Source organism: Marmota marmota, unplaced genomic scaffold (assembly GCF_001458135.2).
Source record: "Marmota marmota marmota unplaced genomic scaffold, marMar, whole genome shotgun sequence".
NCBI lineage: Eukaryota > Metazoa > Chordata > Mammalia > Rodentia > Sciuridae > Marmota > Marmota marmota.
The window spans coordinates 6,249,944-6,276,745 of record NW_025999869.1 but is presented as its reverse complement, the minus strand read 5'-3'; the positions used below and the strand labels follow the sequence as shown (position 1 = coordinate 6,276,745).

The window sequence follows — 26,802 nt, the reverse complement described above, 5'->3', positions numbered from 1 at the left end:
TTAGAGGAAATGCTTTCCCAAGCTCTGAGACCAAACTACGGCCATGTGTCGGGGCATCTCAGCAAGAGCCCATCCAAGACTTCCTGAGAACCACTCCTGCAGACCTTCACTTCTGCTATAGGACAATGTGGTCTCACTTCAAGAAAAAACAAAAGCATTTACATCTTAAAAATATCTTAAAATTTCACAAAGGTATGACTCTCTGAGGGACTAAGCTTTATGCTTTCTAATGCCAGAAAAAGGTGTGACAAACTATATTGCTTCTACCTCTTGTGGGCAGACCAGAAAGTCATGGACACTATAATTTGTTCAATAGGTGTTTATTTATTGAATGCTTCTCTGCACCAGGTACTGGACATACAGAGGTGAACAAGTCTGTAAAAGTCCTTGCTCTCAGTTTACATTCTAATATGGTTAATTTCAGTGAAAACCACCACCTTACATTTAATCACAGAGGAAATATGGGAGTACATATAATAAGACAAATAATAAAGAGATACATATAGTAAACAACTTAAGAGAATTTATTTGGAAAGTAGGACATAAAAGGTACAATTTAGAATTTAACAAAATTAGAAAAAGAAACTACAGAAAAGGGAGAAACATTTAAGTTGGTTTAATGGCTATTATCAAATAAATAAGCAAAATTCAATATTTCATGCAAAGAAGCATTAAGGAAGAGTATGGGAATGTTTACAGAACAGGCCACAACAAATATTTTTTAAATTTACATAAGAAACTGTACATAAATGGAAAAATAAGTTACATAATTTACAAGAAATGTTTTACAGGTTACAGTAGGTTATAACTTAGTTTATTATGCATAAAATTTGTAGCACATCATACATTTTTTACATCACAGATTCAATGTTAAAAGAATTTAGACATGAAAAAGCTTAGATCTGACAAGAATAATGCAAGAGACAGAATAAGGCAACTCAAGTTGAAATGGTATGCTTAAGTACAATTAATCCCCAAACTAAACATTTCCTAAACTGGAATATAAAAGCATCTGCTTTTAATTTTTGGTACCAGGGATTGAATCTGGGTCCTTTTGAATGCTATGCAAGTGCTCTGCAACTGAGCTACATTTCCAGTCCCCAAAACGTCTTCTAGATAACAATGTGGTCATTAACTGAGCAGAATTAAGACAAATGCCGTTCAACTTCAGTTAAAATGTCAGAGTTCACTGTAGTTCAAATAAAAAAAGTAAATGCACACAATGTATAAAAATGATAAAACCATCTTAATATTACTTACAGCCTAATGGCATTAATCATATTTGGAACAAGGAGATTAGAATATTGATGTTAGGTCTGTAAAGTTAGCTTTCCCTTCTAAATGTTATAAACTATAAGGGGCCACTCAGGAAAAAAGTGGCAAACTTCAAAATGGCTTAATATCTGTGGTAACTACTGAGTTGCTAGGCTATCTAGACAAAATTCTGACATGATGTAAAGCTAAAATAACCTCAATCTATTTTACATTTCTTGGATATACCTTACAAATCATGTAAGAGCTAAAATGTTTCCTTTGAAAGCTACTGGAACTTTTTGTACTGCAACATACGAAAGATGCTTAGAAATAGCAAAAAGAAAAAAAAAAGGAAATATCCTAGAATTGAATTATTTGCATAAACAATTCAAAAATTTTATTTTTAACCTTACTTTGTTGAAATATACATTCCTCATTACTTCTTTTAAACACAAAATTAATGACAGTTGCTACTGTAAGATCTGTAAGAAAAAATAACCTTTGACTACAAAAGGAGCTAGAAAGTAAATCAAGATATCTTAAATCTTCTTATGAGAAAAAAGAAATCAACTTTTAGCTAAACATATCATTCAGAACTAACGGAAGTACCTGAAACTCCAGTGTCAGCTCACTGCCACTTTTATTCTAAACTAGAAAAGTAGGAATGTCACAGTCATGTCTTATCTAGTCATTCTCAAGACAATTCTACAGACAAAGTATTTTAGGTCTTCAACATATTTGCTATAGAGAAGATTGTAATTCATTTCAACTTACTTGCCAACAATCAAACCTGATTTATAATTTTTGCTCTGAATTGTGTTGGACAAAAGTGATGAATCCAGAAGGGTTCATATTCATCCACATTTGTTCCCACTAAAGAAAACAACCAAAACCAAAATCCACCAACCAACTACAAAAAGCTCAAGAGGATCATTAAACAAATCTTCCCAATTATATCTAATATTTCAACATCTATGAGTTTAACGGCATGGAAGCCTCCTCCCAATTCAGTACTGGGGACTGAATCCAGGGTCTCATACATGCCAGGCATGTGTACTATGGGTGTACATCCTCTGTCCTATGAATAGTAATGGTATGTTTTTCTTTTCATATAGTGAATAATAATGCCCATATAATTTTGAAGTGTATACACATACTTTAACATATATAAACCCTTCACATACTTTAAGGTAATATCTACCTAGCCATTATAGGCAGTTACATAACATTATGAGAGTATCATTTCATTGGTTTGGCGAGAATCCCAAACCTAATACCTGTCAACACGTACCAATAAAAATTATGTACCAATTACAAAAATATTATGTAAGCACTAAAAATTAACTCAAAAACATAATACCAAATATCTGAAAATATTGTTTTAGTCATCCCCAATACTGCCATGAAGGAAGCAAGTATCTTCTCAGGATCCTGATAATGAGGCATTTCCCATTGTCAACAACCCAATTCTCTAATTTGACAAATTGCAAGAGGTTAGACCAGTGACTAGAACAGTTTTTTGCAATCATAACAAATTTTGATTCCACATCCACTAAATACATAATGCAAATGCTGCAAGCAACAGGACCACTTTAAGAAGACAGCTGAACTTTTTAGAAGTAGAAATCATCCTAGCAGAAAAGCTTTTCACTTTTCACCTCCTCAGTATTTTGAATGGGCTATTAAAATACTTAAAAGAAAAAAATTATTTAGGCTCTTTACTGATTATTATTAGGCTCAGTAGAGTATTTAAGACAATTATTCTCTTAAATATTGAACACTGGCAGTTAATATAGACTAAGATTATCTGATGACAGAAAGTTGGCTAACTTCTTCAGTGACAGAATAAAACATGCCAGAATAAACAAACTTAGCTGGAAATAAGACACCACTGACATTTCATGGCAATCATGTTAAAAAGGTCAAAAAGTATGATTACAAAAAGGCAATGTATTTCTAATATTTTGTTTACATACACCACAAGACAATAGTTAAACGCAAAATGATATACACTCATTTTCATTATCCCTTTACCAGGTTTTACAATGGCTTAAAAGTTTTCTACATTAAGTTCTCCAAAGCAATACACCAAAAAAGCATAAAATGCTCAACAGAATTAAGATCAATAACACTAAATATGAAAACATTTGTTTCTAACAGAGTGGTTGTAAAGGACATTTAGGAAATCCGGCCACCCAAGAATGCAACCTTATAAGTAATGGACTACTGGAAAAAGAAAAGCTTCCCATGAACTGCCAGCATTCCACCCATGGGACTGGTCTTCCAGGAACTGGCACTTAAAATACAGCAATTACATACGCACTTTTCAAAGATAAAAATTTATAACTCAGGATTTTTTAGTCTCTTTAGCAAATTACTGGAACCTCTCGACAGGTCTTCAATAATCATGTGTATCACTGGCAAGGTCACTGACTTTACCCAAACAAGAGCCGACCTATTTTCCTATTTAAATTAGAAAGGCCGAGCAAAGAACTGCCAAGTTAATTTACCTGTGGCAAGTCTACTAATACTTTGTCTTTGGAGATGTCTAGGTATAAAACTGAAAGCCATTAATTCTAACTAGTTTCTAGAGAAAAGGAAATGCTTTCTGGGGGACTGGTAGAAGACAAAATTTCTAGACCTAGATCTGCTATTCTTTACCAAGGCCCAAAACAAACTGACAGTGTGCTCTGCATTTGAAAAAGTTATCAGCTTTTTGTTTTTCCGAGATAGGAAGTTGCTGAATTCCCCATCAGTTTTCAGAGTAACTGGGATTATAGGCACAAGCAACCGTACCTGGATCTAGAATTTTTAAAGATGAAATTTAAACTCAAAAAGTTATACCTTCTGTATGTAGCAGGTCAACCATGAAATAGTTTATTAAGTCACCTAATCATAAATTTTGCTTTATCAGTACCATTAGGAAAATCATACTAAACTGAGATAACAGGATATCAAATGTAAGATATTTCTGGGGTGGTCAGAAACAGCTCATCTTACACAATCTAGCCCAAACAAGTTATTTTTAATCCCTATCTATTTAAAAAAATTCTCCTCCTCAAACATTCTTAAAATGCCCACATACAAAGACATACGATAGTATTCAGTTTTAAGAGGTAGTTCTAGAAATGCACATCCATTAAAGTGGCCACTACCCATGTGTGGCTACTAAACATTTGGAATGTGGTCAGTCTGAACTGAGCTTTGCTTAAGTGTAAAATACACACAGACTTTGAACACTGAAGATTAAAAAAAAACCCAATATATTTTTAATTGAGTACATGTTGAAATAACATACTGGATATACTGTTAAATAAAAACACAAAATTATTTTCATTTGCTTCTTACCTTTTAAAATCACTAGAAAATAAGGTTTAAGTCAGGCATGGTGTTATAATGCCTACAATCCCAGTGATTGGAGGCTGAAGTGGTAGGATTACAAGTTTGAGGCCAGCTTCAGAAACTTTTGTGCATTCCCCCTTATCAATCCAGTTATTCTATATTACATATGGAAAAAGCCAAAGATCAATAGTGGTGAGATGGTAGCTCACTTCACATGCATTTTAGCAGGTAATTTCAGTTTCAAAGGATAAAATGTTATGAATCATGGTCCTATACTAACCAAAGTACAGTGATCAAATTAACTTAAACACTATGACCATCCCATTTTTTCTTAAAGGCTGCACTAAACCTACAGGTATAAAATGTAGTAACTGTCATTTGGGAATATTGTTATCTGTACAAACACCCAAATTAGAAACATTTAAAATGAACTTAATGGCATTTCAGCTGAAACAGCCAGTCACGCCAAGGGAAACATTAAAGCAAGAAATGTGGTCAGAACATCTTTAGAATGGCTACTGAGCAATCTGAATTCAAAGCTCTGAAAAGTCAAAATTACAACAAGATCTTTCCCATGCCCACCCCACAAATACTATTATTATTCATATGTTTGTGTCTTTAGGTAAACTGAATTTTAAATGTTTGAGTACAAAATGTGAAAAGCACATGGAAAAATATCCTCATGAAGTATCTCTTGACAGTCTACTGAACAACTCTGGGATCTGTAAAAACACATGGTAACACTCTGATATTTAACATCTAAAGTCTTCTAAGTATATCCAGATTTGCTGGTAATGTACAGAGGTGAATCATCCCCCCAGGTCTTTCCACTTTCCAAACTGATAGCAACAGACTTTAACAACATCACTGAACTACTGAGCCACCAAAATGTTACTGCCAATGTAAAAGCTGATAATTTTTATAACATTAAAAAAAATGAATTCAAAATAGAGAATAAATTCCAGGCAAAATAATTTTAAAAATTTAAACTACAATTGCTTTTATTACCAAATGTAGGAAACACTGATTATTTTATAATTCTGCAATACTGCCTCAGACTCTCAACATTTGAAAACACCCATTTAGAATAAATATGATTCTGTTGTTGTTTGTAATAGAATAGAATCTTTAGCTTTCATTGTTCATATTGAATAAGCAATGTGTTAACTTTGGGCATGATAATTTAGTGGTAAAAACAGCACAGAACTATTGATTCACTCAAATCATATCCCATTTGAATAGTCTAAGGACTTCATCAGATTACAAAATAAGTAAACTTTCAATTTAAAGATACAAACATTTCAACGTATTGATTAAATTAAAAATACAGAAAGCGTAATGTCACCAGACAGGTGCATTTTCCTAGATTCATTCTGAAATTCAGGGTAATATGTAATAATAGTATTTTAGTTAAATAAATGGCATTTGAGGAAAGTTATACTTCTGGGCAAAGATCACATAGAACATGCTTTTTTTGAGGAGGATGTGTTAGAAAAACTACAATAATTAATATTGCCTTAACATTTCTAAAATCACATAAAATCATCATCTCTAATTGCCATTACAATAAATTTTCATACTGGGTATATTACTGTCTGCTCACTAGTAATCAAAATGCATAAAACGGATTCAAAACAAATATTCAAAATCAATTATTTTTCATAAGTGAAACATTTCTGAGACTTTAAGATTCGTGTCTTGAGCATATAGTACTACAATGCTGGCTACATAAAACAAATAGAAAATCTTTCTGAGAGGAAGCTCAATAATCAGGCTATATTGCATTTAAAGAACACTGGCTATATACAGAAGGGAAAACTCTTCGACAATACTTCATGTTACAGAGCTCTCTCTTTTAATATGGCATTCATGAGCTTTCCATTCTGACATTTTAAAAATTAACAGGAATAGTGAAACTCTTTTATCCTTTGGTTCCCAAGGACAAATAATGCAATTACAATGCCTCTGGTTTTAGTTCCTCTTGGATGACATTCATTAGCAGAGAAATTTCTGATGTTTCAGCTGAAGTTTGGCAGCCCAAGAAGTGCACCAACTGCTCCAAAGTATCCCTGTATGATTTTTTAAAAAAACTGTTTAAACACACAGTGCAGCTTTAAAATTACCATACAATGCTAACCACTTACTAAAAACCATATTTATGTATCATATATCTGTTCCATAAACTGCATTTCCAATTGCCATATTGTTATACAAGCTTCTTAGAGTGCATTTTCATATACATACACACACACACTTCTGAAATAAGTGTGGCTTTTAGACATTCAAGTTTCTAACACCATAAAGCAATTCTGTGCCCTTTCTACTCAATGAACAAAGTTCCCGTGGACCTGACACGACACATGGAATTGCACAAGAGTGTATCATATCATTCTGACCTGTACAGTGAGAGCACTGATGAGACATGGATGCTTATAAGCACATAATACTTTGAACCTATATTGTTAATTGTTAATTTATAATAATACAATATTTGTCTTTGATTACTATAAAAAGATAGAAGTTCACTGAACTCAAAATATGATGTGGACTGCTAACTGCTCAGATTACAGTGTTGGGGATCAAACCCAGGGCCTCTTGCATGCTAGGAAAGTGCTCTCCATTAAGCTATATCCTAGCCTGGAAACTGTTTATTTTTGTATTACACACACCTAACATTTGTTAATGGGGGATCAAGAAACAAACAATTTAACAAAACAAAACACCCACGAATTCTACAAGCAGACTCCCATCCCTCAGTTAAAACTGAAGTAAAGGAGTCAGTCTTCTACTGCAGTAACAATTATAAATAGCAAGGTAAAAAGCAACATATCAAATTTACACCTCAAAGCACACTATGAAAGCACAAAACATTTTGCCATACCTCATGTTCTAGAAACAATGCTTTCAATTGACCTTTGGACCAATAATCCAGTGCATATGCCAAAAGTTTCATTGACAGAGTATTGACACGTAAAAAGTTTCCAACAAAGACAACTCTGTTTATTTTCTAAAAGAAAACAACAAACATAGTGACTTGTAAAAGAATTATTAAATAGATTTTATAACACAAAGGGTTTACAAAATTGTTATTTAAAAACTCTAAACTACCTTGAATTAATACCCAGTATAGTCCTGCATAAAGCTCTATAATCCTCAATATTCAGTTAGTGTTGGACAGGTCATTATAAATTTGTCAAAACCCAAAGAATGTACAACACCTAATGTAAAGAATGGACTCAAGTGATGATGAAATGTTAATGCAAATTCATGGACTACAAGCAAACGCACCACTCTGTTGGGGGATGCTGATAGTGGGGGAGATATAGAAGGGGGTAAGTGTGGGAGCTGTGTATTTTCCACACTGAGTTTTACTGAAAAGCTGCTCTAAGTCTACTCAAAACAACAACAACAACAACAACAACAAAAATGACCTATTACTAAAAGTGGCCAACAAATAATTCAATACAAGTAATCTGGAGATCTCTTACTAATGAGATAAACTGAATCAAATGAAGGAAAAGTGGCTTGTTTTTTAACTGGTGCTGGGTATTGAACCCAGGCCCTGGAGTGTGCCAAGCCTGTGATCTGTTGAGTTATGACGCAGCCCAAACGGACAGTATTTTTAAAAGTATTTAAGGTCAACTGCAAACATGGCCAGTATGCTGCAAAGCATGTGCAACATGCACACCATCAATCCCATTCTCTGTTCCCAGACTGACCCATCAACTCATTCTGTTAAGATTCCATAATCGTTAATTTAGTTTTTTTAGGTGCCGCTATTGAGGAAACTTGTATTGGAATGTCCAGAATGTTCCTACTCATAAAGGTCCCAGACTATTGTCAGCCCTCAAAGTGAAATATTCCCCAAATCTCATTAACCACGCACTACACTGTAATTAGGACATTTAAAGTAAGAGTCTGAACTTTTTTTTCCCCCTGATGGCACTGGGGTTTAACTCAGGGGGTGATCTACCACTGAGCCACATTCCCACACCTTTTAAAGACAGTCTTGCAAGTTGATAAGGCTGGCCTCAAATTGTGATCCTTCTGCCTCAGTCTCCTTTGCTGCTGAGAGTACAAGCATGCACCACTGCACCTGACCAAAAGTCTGGATTTAAATTATTCAGAGAGTTTACACACTTGTTTTCTCTGCTAGAGCCTCTCTCCCCCAAATATCAGTATGCACGGCTAAATTTGCCTTAGGGTCAAAAAAGATTTTTTTTTTGTTCTTAAAAAACTTTATATAATGATTACACTTTCTAGAAATCCTTCACTCAATTACTCAGCAACTTGTCCTTAGCCACTCTCTGCCCTACTGAATTCTTATCCTCTTTTTTTTTAAAAAATAGCATTTATCACTCAATACACACTAAACAATTTACTGAATATGTCACTAACTGTAAGTTCCAAAGTCAGTCATCTTTGTTTGCTTCACAAATATAGCAAATTCCGAGTGCCTAGAACAATGCCTGGCACATGGTATTTTATAAGTATTTAATCAATTAATAAATAGGTGAATGAACAAATGAAGGGTTCCTTCAAGAAGAAGTTTCCAATCCATTTGAAGTACCTGACATTTGTAAAACTTAAATGGGCAAATATATGTTGTAGATGGTGGAATTACACTTATTCTCTTCCAAATAAAAACACCCCAGCCATGTGGCTGCCCTATCAGCATATCCTTGTCACAGAGCGAGCAGTTCACATCACTCATTCCCACATGAAGAACAAGTCTTGGTGCCTTCATAGCCCTGTACAATGCTGCTTGATCCATATGCAACAAGGCAGCACTGTAAAGAAGCCGAGGGCAGCAAGAACGCATCCAAGGACTTCTCTAGGTGAATGCTACGTTAACAGCAGAAAAATGCTATCAATAATTAGCTACCTCAAAAGGTCCAAGGATTATTAGATTTTTTTTTTCATCCTCAGGAGATTTAGGCTGTGTATTTCTGAAAAGGTTTTTGGGTAAATATAAAACGTAATTTGTTTACTTGTTCTACTTCATTTTGAATTATCTGTCAATTAACTGTCTTTCAAGTTAATAAAACAATCGGGCAAATAACATTATTTAATTTAGAGTTTAGGGATTTAATACATATCTCAATTCTAGAGGCCTTGTGAAGGAAAACAAAGGAAGATCTGTTAGATGCACAAAAAACTCAAATTTATGTTTTTCGTAAACTTAAAATTTCTTCTTTTTTACCTCATTAACAGCACACATTCGTGCCACAGAGCCAATATTATTGGTGATAGTAACTAAAGTAGCTCTTGCCAGATCTTCTTTACTAACAGATTCTCGCTTCTCCTTATAAATCATATTTCCAAAACTGCAGAGAAATGAAAAACAAGGTTAAATCCACTGCCAACAAGCAACATTAGTATATGTATCTATAATCTCCATAATTTTGTAACATTAGAACCTAATGAGTAAAAATACATAGAAATAAGATAAAAACTAACGGGGGATGGGATAAGATAAAAACTAACAAAAATCTACATAAGGAGGTTAGGGGTGTAGCTCAGTAGTAAATACTATACTACTAGCGTAGCCTGTGTGAGGCCCTAAATCCAACCCCCAGTATGCTCCTAACCCCCAAATCCCCAACTCCACAAAAAAACCCAAACAAACGCCCACCCACCCAAACAAACCAAAGTAGTATCTTTTAAGGTTAAAATTAAGTCTAAAAAAAGAAAAAACAAACAAAAACACAGTTATTACAAAGAAGCAAAGATTACCAAATCATTTACATTTAAACTTAATGCGTAACAGTGAAATTAAATGGCTATTGTTTTAGGAAGCCAATAAAAAATAGGAAAGTACATTCTGACTTACTTTTAAAAATACAAAGTGTTTTCAAAAATATCTCAGCTTTAATGTCAAATTCCATTTCATTTAATCACAATAAGTATTTATGACATACCAAGCATTGTGCTAGGGACACAAAGGAAGTAGTCTGGTTCTAGTGCAAGCAACATCCAATAAAATAAAATACGAGCCATATGTAACTTCATATTTTCTATTAGCGATATTTAAAAAGGTAAAAACAAACAGGTGAAATTAATCTTGATGGTATATTTTATTTAAGTCAATATACCCAAATATATAGTCATTTCACCATGAGGCACTCACTAACCGCACTCCAAGGTTTGATATACGTGAAGTTAGAGGTTATCTTATGGACAATGCAGGCCTAGACAGAGGACGAGAGAGCAACAGAAGCACTAACTTTAACAGGAAAAATACAAATATGCAAAACCAAACCACAGGCTACCTTGGGAACACAAAGGAAAAAAGATCCTATATCACTGTGGTAAGAAGAAAGAATTGAGAAGGCATGAGGGAAGATTTTCCATTGTAAAAGGAACAGTAAATTAACCAGAAAAAAAGGAGAAGGAAAATCCTAGGCAGAGGCAATTAAAGGTTACAGGCACACAGAAATGAGATCTGAAAAACATCTATGAAATCAAAAGTGATGGGCACTTGTGCAAGGTAATAGAAGCCACTAAGGACTACCACTAAAGGGCACTGGATGCCCTGACAAAAAACTTGGAGTGTATAAGCAATAACCAGTTAAAAAATATAATGGGAAATGAGAATGGCAGATGAGAAAACAAAAATTATTTAGGAATAAATTTAAAATGCAACTTATATACATAAATAAGACTTTTCCCAAACTTAATAATATATAAGCTGTAATGAAATTCCAGAAAAATAAGAAAATAAGCTTTCTTATTTTTTTCTAAAGAGAATGATTATAAAGTTCATATGGAAAATTAAATAAGGAATGTGGACGACCAGCCATTCTGGATATTAAAGCCATTTTTATGTTTCTATGAATCTAAGAGTATAGTGCTGGTTTAATGGAAAAAAAAAAAAGCCAGTATATGATATTCTGACATTAACAGAATAAATAGAAGGACTATTAGGTGTCAGGGCCTTCTGAAAAAAAGCAAAATGGATCTGTACTGCATGTAAAACTATAAATTATAAGTAAAAATTTATATTAATTAAAAAATCAAAATATAAAAATAATACCACTAAGGTACCAGAAGAAAACAAGGGTTTATTCCTTTATATATTTGGAATGTGGAAGACTTACTTACTATGAATCAATATCCAGAAGCCATGAAAGAAAAGACTGATAAATTCAACTGTGTAACAATCCAACAGAAAAACAGAACAAGAACAATCACTCACAGAAAAGAACATGTAAGATTCTTAACCTCACTTACTCTAAGAGAAATGCAAAGTAAAAATTTTTCTAAGGTGCCAATTCTCTTACTAGATTAGCAAAAATTCAGAAGTTTGACAACAGACTACTGGGGAATCTACAAGGAAAATGAATAGGCACTATGATCTCTTGTGGGTCAGAGTGAAACAGTACTGCTTCTGTGGAGGGCACTCTGCAGACTGCAAAAAAGCATCTGCATTCCTACTTTTAGGAACTTATCTTACAGATAAGCCTACATGTATACAACATGACAATATGATATGGGGAGTTTTCTAGGACCTCTGGCTACTTTAGAGTTTATGCAACAAGCCATAATAGTGCAACCTTTTGAATAAGAAAAGGATGATGAGGATATATATTTGTATTTGCACAGAGCAATACTGGAAGGATTCTTCAGAATAAACACAAGTGATTTCTTACTAGGTGCACTCAGGGTAAAGTTCTTAATGTACGTATAATTCTTAAACTACATCAATGTTCAAAGTTTGGAACCTAAACAGGGTAAGAAAAAGCACCCTTACAACTCCCTTAAACTACTGCTTTCCAAAAGCTAAATAAGCAACTTGAAGAACATAAGCATTAAACTTACCTAGACGCGACAGTCCAACCTGGTAGACCAAATCTTTCATAATCTCCTCCATAAATATCACGGACCAGTTTGTCAGCTTGGGTGCTGTCGCCTTTGGATGCCATTTCAAGGGCCTCTTCAAAACTTTCACAGCCAGTCAGTAAACTGCATAAACCCAGAAAGGTACCCCCTCCAAGGCTAGAGAGAATAAAGAAAATTTGCTAAGTTGCATTTATATACTGTTTCTTTCTCCAAAGTGAAAGAGTACAGTATTCATTTACTGAAGTACTGAAATATCAACATAATGAATAAAAGCAAGAAAAACTGATAAATCAAACTTGTCAAATCAAAAAACAAACCAAAGAGGGAAAAATCTCTTGCCATTCAATACTTTGTAGTTGCCAAAAATATATTTGTGTGTGCACTGAAAGATAAATGTTAAAAAAAAAAAAAAAAGTACTACATGAATTAAAAGAGAAAAACTGGTTTTAAATTGTTTCCAAGAAATGATTTTGTGGAAGGCAAATTTACTTACCAGATAGGGTTGAAATCAATACAAAGGCACTTTGATCTATTGCTGGTGAGGGTGAAAAACAGTCCTACTCATTCAGAGGATATACTCCATATTGCAAAAAAGCATTTCCAATCCTATTTTTGGAAATTTATCTTATAGATAAAGCCTACACATGTATAAAATAAGACTCTGACACAATACAGAAAGATTTCTAGGATATCTGGCTACTTAAGAATATATACAGGGGCTGGGGTTGTGGCTCAGTGGTAGAGTGCTTGATTAGAATGTACAGGGACCCACTTGAATCAAAGTGTGGAATATGATATGTCAAGAAATTTGTAATGTTTTGAACAACCCACAATAAAAAATGAAAAAAAAAAAAAAAAAAAAGAGGAAAAAAAAAAAAAAAAANCATCGTCACCCGGAGCTCCTTAAAGAAAAAAAAAAAAAAAAAGAATGTACAGGGCCCTGGGTTCAATCCTTAGCACCACATAAAAATAAACAAAATAAAGATATTTGTCCATCTACAATGAAAAAAAAAAAAGAATATATACAGTATGCTGTGAGACATATTAACATCTAACATGACCCCAACACAAATACCATGAGGAAATTTATGTCTAGCTTGTCATTATGTTAATGACAGAAATTTACTTGGTACTACTATTTTTTGGAAATGCTCACAAAATTAAGTCATACCTATTCTCTAAACTCAAAATCTTTGCTCCTGAATTTCACCTAAATTTCTAGCAAGTTCTACCCGAATCCTACTGAAGTTAGTTAAAACATTGAATTTCTATCTTTCAGAGTAACCCCCAAAATAGGAAATACTTGTGATACTTTGGCAGAGTTTCATTGGAGCTGAACCTCAACCACCATAAAAAATAAAGTACTAGCTGGGCGCAGCGCGGTGCACGCCTGTAATCCCAGTGGCTTGGGAGGAGGACCGAAAGTTCAAAGCCAGCCTCAGCAATGGTGAGGCACTAAGCAACTCAGTGAGACCCTGTCTCTAAATATACAAAAAAGGGTTGGGGATGTGGCTCAGTGGTCAAGTGGCCTTGAGATCAATCCCAAGTACAAAAACAAACAAACAAACAAAGTACTAATTACATTTAAGTTATCAATCAAACAGGAGTATCACTTTTAAAACATGAGCTTTTTCCACAAACCAATCTAAAATACCTCCAAATCTTTCTTCTCTGATTGAATAAATGGGAGTTTCCACCTTTCTTTAAAAGTTGACAAAATATATAAGAGAATCATAAGGAAAAATTTTTAAATCTCTTCACATTCACATTTCAGGTATTACAGAAGCTTTTGAAGACTATTTGGGAACATTAATTTTATTCCTTAAGAAGCTCACATTAAATTCATCCTATAAAAATACTTACAAGGTTACCCAATGCTGTAGTTTAAATGCAAATCTATTTAGCACATAGCAAGGTTTAGACTTAACACTGTATCTACAGAAAACTGAAAATAGGGAAAAAAATGCTCTGGAAAAAAACCAAAATATAAATATATTGTCACTTCCAGCAAATGCGCTTCTTTTAAACTCTGGAAAAAACATTATTGGAATCATTACAAGAAAAAAATAATCAGTCACCATTATGGAAATTTTGATGCTAACTGATGCTGACCAATAATATAAACATTTAAAAAATTTTAATTTTAACTGAGCCTTATAAAAATATATTATCTCCAACATTTTAACTTATGTCATATCTTGTTTTGCTATTGCCCAAATACATGTAATTTCCCTGGTGAAACTAGTATCAATATACTGATTTCACAATCAAGGGCACAGCTCAGTGACGGTGCATTTGCTTATTATTAGCATGTGCAAGAACCTAGGTTTGATCCTCAACACACACACACACTAAAACAATATGAATATATGAATGCTGCTTTAATAAGACCAAAAAGGTTGCTACCTTGTCCCAGTCACTCGTTTATAGTTATCTTTGGAGTGGACTGCTAAAATACTGACTCCTGAACCAATGTTTACCACCAGCAATGGATAGGGATCATCCAGGTTAAAAGGCATCTTTTGGCATCGCTCAGGTTCTGAGGCATTAGCAAAATAATAGCACTCTGCTTGTCCATTGAAACTGACAGAATCTATATACAACAAGCCCTTTACAAGGCAGTCAAGTTCATCCAGTTTGTGCAGGTGGAGGTTTCCAATCTGTGAAAAAAATTAACAAAAATTTGAAAAAAAAAAAAAAAAAGAACAACATTCAAAATACCCGACTTGACTATACTGTATAATTTTCACATACTCTACAAAATTTCATTACCATTACTCCCATATTTTCATTTATTTTTGTTAGTTTAGTGTGAAAATTCCTCAGATTTTTATCCTTTGACTCTCAGTTGAGAGCAGTATTACCTCTGGGGGCATTTTAGTTTTCAAAAGATGAGGAGAAGGCAGGCACCAAACTGATATTTAGCCAGACATTGCAATGATAGAACAGTTCTGCAGAAAAACAAAGCATCATCCCATTGCTGCACTTTCTTTAACTGTTTTGCCAGACATTTTTTGTGGTGGCAGTAGGAAAATCTATTTATGATTACCTGGGTCTATGTAAGCACAAAGAGTATATCCACTTACCTCCCTACCTAATATGTATAAACCCAAAGAATTCTTCACACGGTAAGGAATATTCACTAGGCTCAACTGTGCCTCTGCTGTTTGGAATTTTAATGTCATTCAGCATATTGGAATATGATGTCATCAAAATCAATGCCACTTATGGAGTTGATTCTCCAATAAACATACCATAACTATCTGGCATTTGTATCTTTGGTATTGTTCATGATGAATCTACATATAGATGCAAGCACTAACTACTTCATTTGTCCCCTGGTATGATCATATCACCTAATCTCGTACTGATATGAAAACACCATAATTTTCTGTCTTTATATTATAGTTTGAGTTTGTCTTTGAAATTCATTTAAGGTTAGGAAAGAAAGTACTACAATGTATGGAACTTTTACTTAGAATTTACTTGTCTGTATGGTCTAGAATATCATATTCTTGAGTAATAGATACTTACTGTGCGAAAATCTTCTTCAAACTTGTAAGCACCACCTCCTGTAGCACATAGCACCGTTTGTAATGTTGAGAAGTTTTTGTCTCTTCCCATTTGGATAAAAGTAGGCAGGTCATGGGTTGGAAATCTGATAAAGTGCAAGTTCCCTCTTCGGCCAAAAAGTGTTAAATTCTTCAGTTCAAGGTGTACATCCCGAATGCCAGTGGATCCATATGCTACATTAGAAGTCAAATATTTCCGAATACTTTTTAAGCTCTCAACTTCCTCTTGTTCTTCCTCTGCTGTGATATCAATAGGTTCAAAATATGAGAGCTTTACTAGAGTTCCCCCAATGTCCATTCCAAACCATGGGAAAGCTGTGAATTAAAAAAATAATAAAAATAAATATATACCTTGATACCAAAAAATGCAAATTAGGAAAGAGTAATCAGTCACAAAATTCATTTATCCTGAATCATGCATTCAGTCAAAAATGATGCTACCACATATAACTCACTTTTCAACTTCAGTTTTATTTGTACATTTTCTAAAATCTTATACTTAGAGATGGCCCAGGGCCTTTTCATTCCTGCTCTGATAGGCACTCCTTTTCATTTATTAAATACTCTCCACATGCCCCAGGAAACAGGAAGAATCTGAACTAATTTTGTTTCAATAAATAGGTCATCTCACCTCAGGCTGGAACAGCTTTCTGTTTCTAAAAGACTTTAGTATAATAAAATTGGTCCATAAGCATGTCAAGTAACTCATGGGAAATATGCTCTCTTAAAAAGAAACCTTTTTCTTTGCTTGTTGAGCGTTACTAAATTTCCCTGGTACATGTGGTTAATAATGCTGAAGGCAAGTCTACTCAGGGACAAGTACATTAAGACAGTATCATTCAGGTCTGGAACTGAGCTCTCACTAACTGGGCTATATAACACTGAAAAGCCATTTATTAACATCTCTGAATATTACTTTCCTTAATTCCCTTCAGTAAATAATTATTAAGTAGCTACACTACCTCTGGTAATAAAAAAGTAAAATGAGTAAGAAAAATTTTCTGCCCTCCAGGAGAGTTTAATCTAGCAGAGGAATATAAATACAAACACACAAGAGAGTCAAAATAAAGTTACATATACAGTACTGGCCAACAGAAGGAATTCTAAATTCTATGCCTCTATTTAAATGTAAAGGAATGAAAACAATAACAACAGTCTATCCAAAGGCAAATAGGAATAATTCAATATGGTTAGGTAATCAGGGTTGGGGATACAGCTCAGTTGGTACAGTGCTTGTTTTGCATGCATAAAGCCCTGGGTTCAATCCCCAGCAAAACACACACACACACACACACACACACACACACACACACAAATATCCTTATGGTTAGGTAATCAGGAACACTGAAGTTCAACAGACAGGGCCCAATCACAAAGGGCATCTCAGGTTAGGCAAAGGAGCTTGAACTTGAATCTGGACAATTCAGGGCACTGTACATGAATTCTCAGCAGGAAAGTAGTACTGTCTGGCTACAAATTAGAAAGCTTATTTAGTGGCAGGGGGTAGCAAAGACAAGAGGTACTTAAGATGCTGGATCTACACAGCATTTGAGAATCACTGGTTTTGGTCACCTCATCCCTCATGCTATGACATTCAGTTCTATAATGTGATTTTCTCACATTTATCAGTCATGATCCTTATGTAGGTACAAGGTAATATTTTGTTTAAAGCACAACTGTTTTAAGTTTCCATAAAAAACTAGAGTTGACTTTACTGAGTATTCATTATATGTCATAAATATGCTAATGTATGTATGGGCTCATTCAACCTTCAACATCCCTATTATAAAGTTGTTCTAGTGTGTTCACATCACGGATGATACACATCACAATCTTGCTTAAAGTCAAACTTATAAAGTGACAGAGACATTGTAATGAAAAAAAAATGACAGGATTTCACCCTAGAAAAGTCTATTTCTGCTTTCTCTAGTATCTCAACCACTATGATAGAGAATCAAAAATAATGTAATAACTAAGATATATGGATCACAAAATGCTTGACAACAAAATATTAAACAGTTTTTATGTGAAAATCGTCAAAGAAAATTCTAAAATTCTATTGTTTCTAAAATACATTTTACTGGGCTGGGGATGTGGCTCAAGCGGTAACGCGTTCGCCTGGCAGGTGCGGGGGTGCTGGGATCGATCCTCAGCACCACATAAAAATAAAAGATGTTGTGTCCATCAAAAACTGAAAAATATTTTAAAAATTCTCTCTTCTCTTCCTCTCTTAAAAAAAAATAAAAAATAAAAATACATTTTACTTACTTGATACATGTGTAACATTAGAAAACAGGAAAAATTATTAACTAGAGGATTTTACACATTTCTGTATTCCAAAATTTATACATTTATTAAAATTAGTCTAATTGCTTTGGCTAGAGTTTCAAGAATGGTGTTGAATAGAAGCGGTGAAAGAGAACATCCATGTCTTGTTCCAGTTTTTAGAGGAAACGGTTTGAATTTTTCTCCATTTAGAATGATGCTATCCTTGGGTTTAGAATAGAGAGCTTTTACAATGTTGAGGTATGTTGCTACTATCTCTAGTTTTCTAGAGTTTTGAACATGAAGGTGTACTATCTTTTTTCAAATGCTTTTTCTGCATCTATTGAGATAATCATGATTCTTGTTTTTAAGTCTATTAATATGATGGATTACACTTATTGATTTCTGTATGTTGAACCAACCTGCATCCCTGGGATGAAAACCCTTCCCTTGATCATGGTGCACTATCTTTTTAATGTTTTTGCATGTAGGGATAGGAAGGATAGTATAACAAAATAGACATTATTATTTTATGTATATATGTGACTGCATAACCAATGTGATTCTACAACATGTACACTCAGAAAAATGAGAAATTATATCCCATCTATGTATATCGAAGTACACAAATGCATTACACTATCATGTATAATTAATTAAAACAAATAAATTAGTGATTTTGAATGTGAGAAATAATTCCCATTATCTTCTGGAGAAAAAGCTTGGTTTTTTTTTTTGTTTGAAATCCAAACTGAAAATTGAGAGCTACATTAAAAACAATCAAAAAACGAAAGTCTTTTTGTCTGGGGATATAGCTCAGTTGGTAGAGTGCTTGCCTTGAATGCACAAGGCCCTGGGTTCGAGCCCCACTACCACCACCACACACACAGAAAAGGCTTTTTAAAAATAAAATGACTTTACATGCTTGGGAAGCATGGAGGAGCAAAATTCTAAACAAGCAGTTTTACATCACCTATATAGACTGGTGTAGATAAGCAACATATGCAGAAGAATTTGACTGAATTTCCTCAATTTTGTAAAGTTGCTAGAGATGGAATCTATCTTAAATGAATAACACACTCTGGAAACAAACAGCAGGCATTTACAGAAACCATATAGTAATGTATCCACAGGTATAAAGAAAGGTGGTATCACTAAGTTTTGTTTTCAGTTTATTCATGAAATCTAGAATTTCTACTTTAAGAAAGTCATGTAGGTTGGGTGCTGTGGCAGTGGTCAAATCTATGAAACCATGTTAGAGTTTGTAAACAAGTCAGGATGGCGCCTGGCATTTTGACAGGGGGAGTGGTTTGTGAGGTGGCGCCAGGGAGCCATTAAGTGTGGAGATTTCTTATTGGTTGACTGCTGTATCTAGTTTATGTTAATTAAGATAAGCTGTGTGGAATGTATATATACCCATCCTGTCCTACAATAAACGGCTCCCACTCCTGCTGTATCAATGTACACAAGTTGTTCGTCACCCCCCAGTTACTTTGCTGCAGCTGGACTGCGGCAAAACCAGTGACTTGGGAGGACAAGACAGAAGAATTGCACATTGGATGTCCCCAACTGGGCAACTGAGTGAGACCCTGTCTCAATATTCAAAAATGTTAAAAGAGTAGAGGTGTAGCTCAGAGGTAGAAAAAAAATTAACTTAAGAAGTTACAGATCACTTCCCTGACCCTAGCCCCTACCCTTTGTTCCAATAACCAGTAGTGGGAAACAGTAATACTAACAGAAGGGGAAATCTACATCAATTTGCTGTGAAACACACTCAAAAGAAAACAAGAGCGGATACACTGATACAATAAATCAGAGAAGATTCCTTCAGAATTGACCCAAATCTGTTGAAAATAGATGTAATAAGGACACTTTCCAATAAGCACTGGGTAAAACAACAGAATCTTTCTGAAATCACCTAACAAAATGAATTCTATCCGTGCGCAGTGGCCCATGCCTATAATCCCGGTGGCTCAGGAGGTTGAAGCAGGAGGATTGAGAGTTCAAAGCCAGCCTCAATAATTTAGCGAGGTGCTAAGGAACTCAGTGAGACCTTGTCTCTAAATAAAACAAATAAATAAATAAGGCTGGAGGTGTGGCTCAGTGGTCAAGAGCCCTTGAGTTCAATCCCCGGCACACCCCCCACCCTGAAAAAATGAATTCTGATTGACACTTGATTCTATAAAATTTCACTGGAGGGGTGGAAATCACTATTGCCACATAAAAAAACATTTTGTAATAAGATATTTTCTACCTGGTAAGATACCATAAAGCCAAATACCTGTTTTTCAAAATTCAAAGCACATTTAAAACCAATAATTATGGATTTTTTCTCTGTGCCTAATGTCAAACAAAAGTGTCAGATATATTCTGTATACCATACAAATAGAAAAATGTCACCGAGGGTATCAACTACAAAGACCTAGTAGGTTCAAAGTTCATGCCATTTTTATTCTCAGCCAGAAGCGTTAGGCCCCAATATGCATGTTTTTGAAAGCAACCCTCCAGCTCAACAGTTCCATGAAGAACTTTTAATTCTTATACAAAACCATGAACTAAAGTTCAAAGGAAACTGTCTAGACAAATATTTCAAGTTTAATAAATACTAGGGAACAAGAAATAATCTACTTTTCTATGGCTATGAATGGGTAGCCAGGTTTCTGACTTATACTGACTACCCACCCCATCATGCATGCAGTGAAGTGTTTATAAAGACACATGTACAGAAGATGACTCTAGAGAACTACTGGAAAATGTTCAGGAGAGTGTTATTTCAGTGCATGATGGTGACCACTCTATAATTCTTGTGGTGGTAGAAAAGGTGATTAAAAACACTCTCTGAAACAGGCAGCAGAAAGTCTCATTTGTATATGTGATTGGTCCCTCCCTCTGTCTCCCTATTGACAACAATCCTGTTTTTTAAAGTCTGTTTTTTAAGTGTTAATCTGCTTACTCTTTCACAGAGAAAGAAAACCACTGCTTAGGTTCAATTATCATTAAAATAGCATGACCTGGTCCCAAATTTTAAAAAAAGGGTCCAGGATGTAGTTCAGGGGTAGCGTGCTTGCCTACCATACACAAGCCCTGGGTTTGATCTCCACTGTGTTGTGTGTGTTGGGGGGGGGGGGGGACTAAAAATAAGAATAAAGTTATGTTATTACAGCATGTTAAATCTGTTGTTCAGATTTATGATAACTTTCTTTTTTAAAATCAGGAAGGTAGGGACTGAAAACAGAACTCATCCCTGCCACTAGCTTCAATTAAAAAAAAAAAAGTTGGTAAGAGCTACCTTTTACATAGATTCTTTCAACTTAGCAAATTCTGGAATTCGTTTCCTTATGCCAGAGAAATAATCATAGTTGGGCAAGGTGGCTCAGGAGGTCAAGGCAGGAGGATCACGGGCTTAAGGCCAGCCTCAGCAAGAGCAAGGAGCTAAGCAACTCAGTGAGACCCTGCCTCTAAATAAAATACAAAAAGAAAAAGCCATGTGGTTGAGTGCCCTGGAGTTCAATCTCCAGTACCCCTCACCTCCCCAAAAAAAGTCTCAAGAGGAAGGTAACAAGGACACAAAAGACAAAATCTCAAACATGATCCACTCCCAACTGTTGGGACCTTTTACCTCCCTTGGGACCGCGGCCATTATTGGGTGTTGGCTGAGGCTGACTCATGGGTTAGCATTTCCGTATATGTGACCTGGCTGGATTGGTGTTCGCGGGCTAAAAGCCCGCATGGGCTTTTAACCTTAGTCCCACCTAATGGTTTAATCTGAAATCTGCCTAGGCCCCTTAGTGATAGTGACGTAACTGCCCCTTATTGATTCTTGTTACTGTCTTTTCTTACTCCCTCCTATCACTATATAACCTTGTCCCTTACACAATAAAGTTGAGATTATTGCACCTTCACGGCATCTCCCGATGTGATTGTGGGCCAGGTTGGATGGCGGGCTGGGTCGAGACATTTAACCCTCTTGCTCAGCCCAGGAGACACTAGCTGGTTTAGTGAGCTTCACTACCCCTGTCAGAGGGCGGTTCCGACAGCTGGTGCCTCGGAGATGATAGGCTCGTCTCCCATGTACCCTTGTCGTGAGGGGGCGATACCCAACATTTAGCAACTTCTGTATTTTCTAGTGGATTTTAGTACGTGGTATTGGGGATTGAACCAGAGATTAAAGCAGTACTTTACTGCTCAGATACATCTCCAATCCTTTTTATTTTGAGACAGATTCTCAGCTAACCTCCAGGCTGACCTTATGTGATTCTCCTGCCTCAGCCTCCAGTCATGTGTATCAGTACACCTTTCCAATATATTATGAAAATCCTTACCTTACCATTTTGTGTGTGTGTGTGTGGGGCGGATTTAAGGGAGGGAAATGAAACTCAAAGCTTTGTCAGTTATAATGAAAATAAGGTAAACATAAGGGCATTAAGTACAACCATCGGCCCAACTAATAAGAGCTCCATGAACTAAGAAAAATAACAATTTCCTAAGAAATCAAGGAAGTACATCTACAGCTTTGCCACTTCAGGCTAACAGACAGAAAGGACAGTTTGAAGGTGATCAGTGCATAAGTAGCCTAATTACTGCATATAATCTAAACATTTCTTCTTTTTAGAGAAAACAAGTGAGAAAAAATACCTATCTACAGGGCTGGGGTTGTGACTCAGTGGTAGAGCGCTTGCTTCACATGTGAGGCACTGGGTTCGATTCTCAACACCGCATATAAATAAATGAATAAAATAAAGTTCATCAACAACTAAAAAATATTAAAAAAATATATTTACAAAGCAAGCAAAACACAGTCCATAAATATAAATAAGCACTGTTATTCAGCCTTCAAAACAAGTAACGGCTTTTATTCTATGTCTCAACTGGTCGCAACAGAGAGCTGCCATTAGATCCTCACACACAACAAAAATATCCCACCACCACAAGTACAGAGTGCTACCAAGAATTATCATCTTCCTTACCAGGTAGGTCATGTCCACAAATGGAAAAACTTGCATGCCCAATTACCCTTTCAAATGATTAAACAGAAGATATCTCCAGAAGGACAGACAGTAAATTTCTAACAAGTCAAGTTTGATATCTTATTAAGGAGGTAGGGGAAAGGCACTGAAGAGCTGTTTAACTACTATTGATTCCATGCAGATTCCAGCCCAAAGGGATCCTGTATCAAAAAAGAATTTAAACTTAGACATAAGGAGAACCTAAATACTAAAAATATTCAAATCATTATGGGGTGTTTTAAGGAACAAAAATCTAAAATGGACATATCTAGTAAATTTCAGATATGCTTTGAGTTCTTAAGATAAAAGATGTTTCACTCTTTAATATTTATTTTTAGTTGGACACAATATATTGATTTATTTTTATGTGGTGCTGAGATCTGGAACCCAGGGCCTTGCATGTGCTAGGGGAGCGCTCTACTGCTGAGCCACAACCCCAAAGATGTTTTACACTTAACAATCACTGCTGATAAAAACTGTAGCGTTTTGTGAGAGACTAAGAAAACACCCAATTTCTCAAACCTTCAGTATTAAGATTCCTTAGTAAAACTTTGAGTAATTTTTTTTAAGTAAATTACTTATTTCTAAGATAGCCATATTGGAACCTATTAACTCCAAATGATTTTATTCTACTGGAAATAACAATTCTTAACCAAACTTACAAACAAGTGAAATTATATAGAAGCAGACTGCATATATATGTTGTACAATTCTTTTGTGCTTAACAAAAACTTCAAAGCCCTTATCATCTGGGTTAGCAGAGCACCAATTTGAAACCCACACTATATGGCCTTTAAATATATTCATCACCTTTTTACTATCTATCACCTTGTTAATCCAGCTACACAAGTAAAACATTGAAAAATCTATATCTTAAGAAATCATATCAAGGGCTGGGGTTGTAGCTCAGTGGTAGAGCCACCTGCTTGGCATGTGTGAGGCACTGGGTTAGATTCTCAGCACTACATATAAATAAAAATAAATAAATAAAGGTCCATCATCAACTAAAAAAAGTAATTTTTTTTTAAAAAAAGAAATCATGTCAGTCAAGGTACAAAAGAACACAACTGACTGACTCTCCTTCTTCTGGGATTGAAGTAACGCATAATTTCAAATGCTACTCTTTTAGTTATACAATCCAAATGATGAACCAATTTCCTTAAAAAATATCTGGTTAAGATATGCATCTGGTTTACAACCTGGTAGTAGACTGGTGACATATCTAAAAGTAATGTTTTCTAATACTTAAGTGATTGATATAAGAAAGTATGTGATGCCATTTGTTTAACCACTTTAAAAGGTCTTAACGCATACAAAGAAAAATAATGCCTTCCACAGACTGTTAGTAAATCTTATTACAAAAAAAAGTATTCAAAAGATAAAAAACAATGATTCACTTGTTTTTAAAAAATAGGAATAACACCTCTTAGGTTATAAATATTTTCAGGACAGTTAAGGGTTTGAGGTATTTTATTTCCCACACATCCTAAAACTAGATGCTCTACTTTTTACTCTGAAGAACTTAGTAGGCACCTTCTTACCCATATAAAAACTGCAAATGTTATTTTCAACATTTAAACACATTAACTGATCAGTTTTTCATCATATCTCTATTTTTAAAAATTAACAATCTCGGTATATCATGTAGTAATAATTGACCTAATTTTAAAATAGGTATTATTTCTTAACCTAAAATTTAAATTTTTAATAATCATTACAATCTTTTCTGAAACAACTTTGAAAGAGATGATATTCGTATCTGATTAGTTTGCCTAAATCTACACAATCAAATCACTATCATAACAAAGGCAAAGATGACAACTCAGAATATGAATGTCATAACTCTTCACTAAATGGAAATTCTAAGAGAGAAAAAGTGTACGTTAAGGGAAGATGTCCGTCCAAGTTACTGCATCTGTTGGATGTCTTAGTTTAATTCAGCAACTGTAAACTACCAGTGTTTCTACATTGTCATTTGAGCCTTCAAATCACTAGACTCCTTGAACAATACACAAGAATTCAGCTATTATCAGAAATCATCATGAAAAAAGAAATTTATTAGCATAAAAGCTATCAGATAAGAATTGTATTGTCTCAAATATTCAGACTATGGCCCTATGGGTGCTGGAGAAAGAACACTGAACTTTGAGCCAGCAACGATTCTGGACCTCATTAGCACAAGGTTGGTTGGAGGAGCCTTGGAAAAGTTACTCTGGAGGCTAAATAAGTTCATGCATCTGTAACATTAAGACCAAATCATCTCTCATTTGAATAACAATTAATTTTCAGGGTGCATTGACAGACCGATTGTCCTGTGAGGTTTACAAGAACCCTGGGGACAATGAAGGCAGGAAAATTAGTAATGTCCACCCCCCCCCCTTTTTTTTTTTACAGATGGATATTTCTTAAAACATTTGGGAGGATCACACGAAACTAAAAATTACAAAATGGCAATACAATTCTAAGGTAAAAGCATGAATCCCAACATTCCTACTTGTTCTGGGAGAATGAAAATGTGAGAATCATAATGGCTGAGAGATTAAATAGCCAAATATATAAATAAAAGGATTTTAAAAAGATAAAAAACAAATGAAAGAAATTGAAAGTTGATTGGCTTTTTTTATAAACCAATGATCCCAAAGTTTGTATTTTTTTTAATCTTTATTTTATTTTTATGTGTTGCTGAGGATTGAACCCAGCGCCTCACACATGCCAGGCGAGCACTCTACCTCTGAGCCACAACCCCAGCCCTGACTGGCTTTTATTTAACAGCATAGTTAAGAATTGTTTTGTAAAAGTACATGCATACACAATTAACGAAAAATCCCCGCGGTCATTCACCATAACATTAATAGTGGTTTGCTCCAGGTGGTGGAAATTTGGGTGTTTTTAATCTTCTTTTTTGCTTACCAAGGTTTTCTAAAACAAACATTAACTAGTTGGTATTCTAAATAAAAAAGAGCCAAGAGACAATTTGCCCACTGGCAGCTAACATGCTCGAATGGTTAAAAGATCCAATTGCAACAGTTAACAACTCCCAGAAACCCACCCGGATTTCAAGGACACAAGAAGCCCGGAAGCCAGAGGGGGTTGGGGGAGAGGTTGGTAATTGCTCCTCGCTGATATCCACGGCCACCTCGTTCCAACCGGACTTCAAGCTGCAACAGGGGACGGCAGTTCGTATGACAAAACCCGAATCAAAAACTCCCTCCTGCACGCTCTCAGACGTCGAGGAGCAAGTGGCGGAAAGGGCTGAGCCGGCTGGCGCTCGCCAAGCATGCACAGGGGAGCAGGGGGCCGCCGCCTCGAAGCCCGGGCTGCAGTGGTCACTCCGCCGCGCTCCCGCCTGGGCGCGGGCTCGCAGCGCCGGGCTCGCAAGCAGGCCGCTCCGTCGAGAGGCTTCCAGATGCGGCCCAGGGGCACCCTCCCCACCCGGCGGGCCCCAGAGCTGTTCTTACAGGGTTTCTTGGCATCCTTGATCTNTAGCCCGCCCAGGCAGAGCATTCACGTGACGCTAGCCC

At 35.3% G+C, this 26,802-nt stretch overlaps 1 protein-coding gene and 1 non-coding gene across 3 annotated transcripts; one reads left to right on the top strand and one right to left on the bottom strand.

Moving 5' to 3' along the window:
- Positions 1 to 304: 304 nt before the first annotated feature.
- Positions 305 to 26,802, bottom strand: Pank3 (pantothenate kinase 3). 2 transcript variants are annotated; one of them, XM_048815819.1, is made up of 7 exons: positions 26,740 to 26,802; positions 15,973 to 16,325; positions 14,845 to 15,098; positions 12,418 to 12,594; positions 9,800 to 9,923; positions 7,478 to 7,603; positions 305 to 6,665 (listed from the first exon to the last, which is right to left on the bottom strand). In XM_048815819.1, exons 1-7 carry the CDS (start codon positions 26,783 to 26,785, stop codon positions 6,615 to 6,617), a joined length of 1,131 nt encoding a protein of 376 aa, XP_048671776.1. In that variant the 5' UTR covers positions 26,786 to 26,802; the 3' UTR covers positions 305 to 6,614. The 2 variants fall into 2 exon arrangements, with proteins under 2 accessions (XP_048671776.1, XP_015348125.1); XM_015492639.2 differs by lacking the exon at positions 26,740 to 26,802 and adding an exon at positions 26,331 to 26,586.
- Positions 19,081 to 19,153, top strand: Trnas-uga. Its single transcript has one exon. It is a non-coding gene; the product is annotated as a tRNA-Ser (tRNA).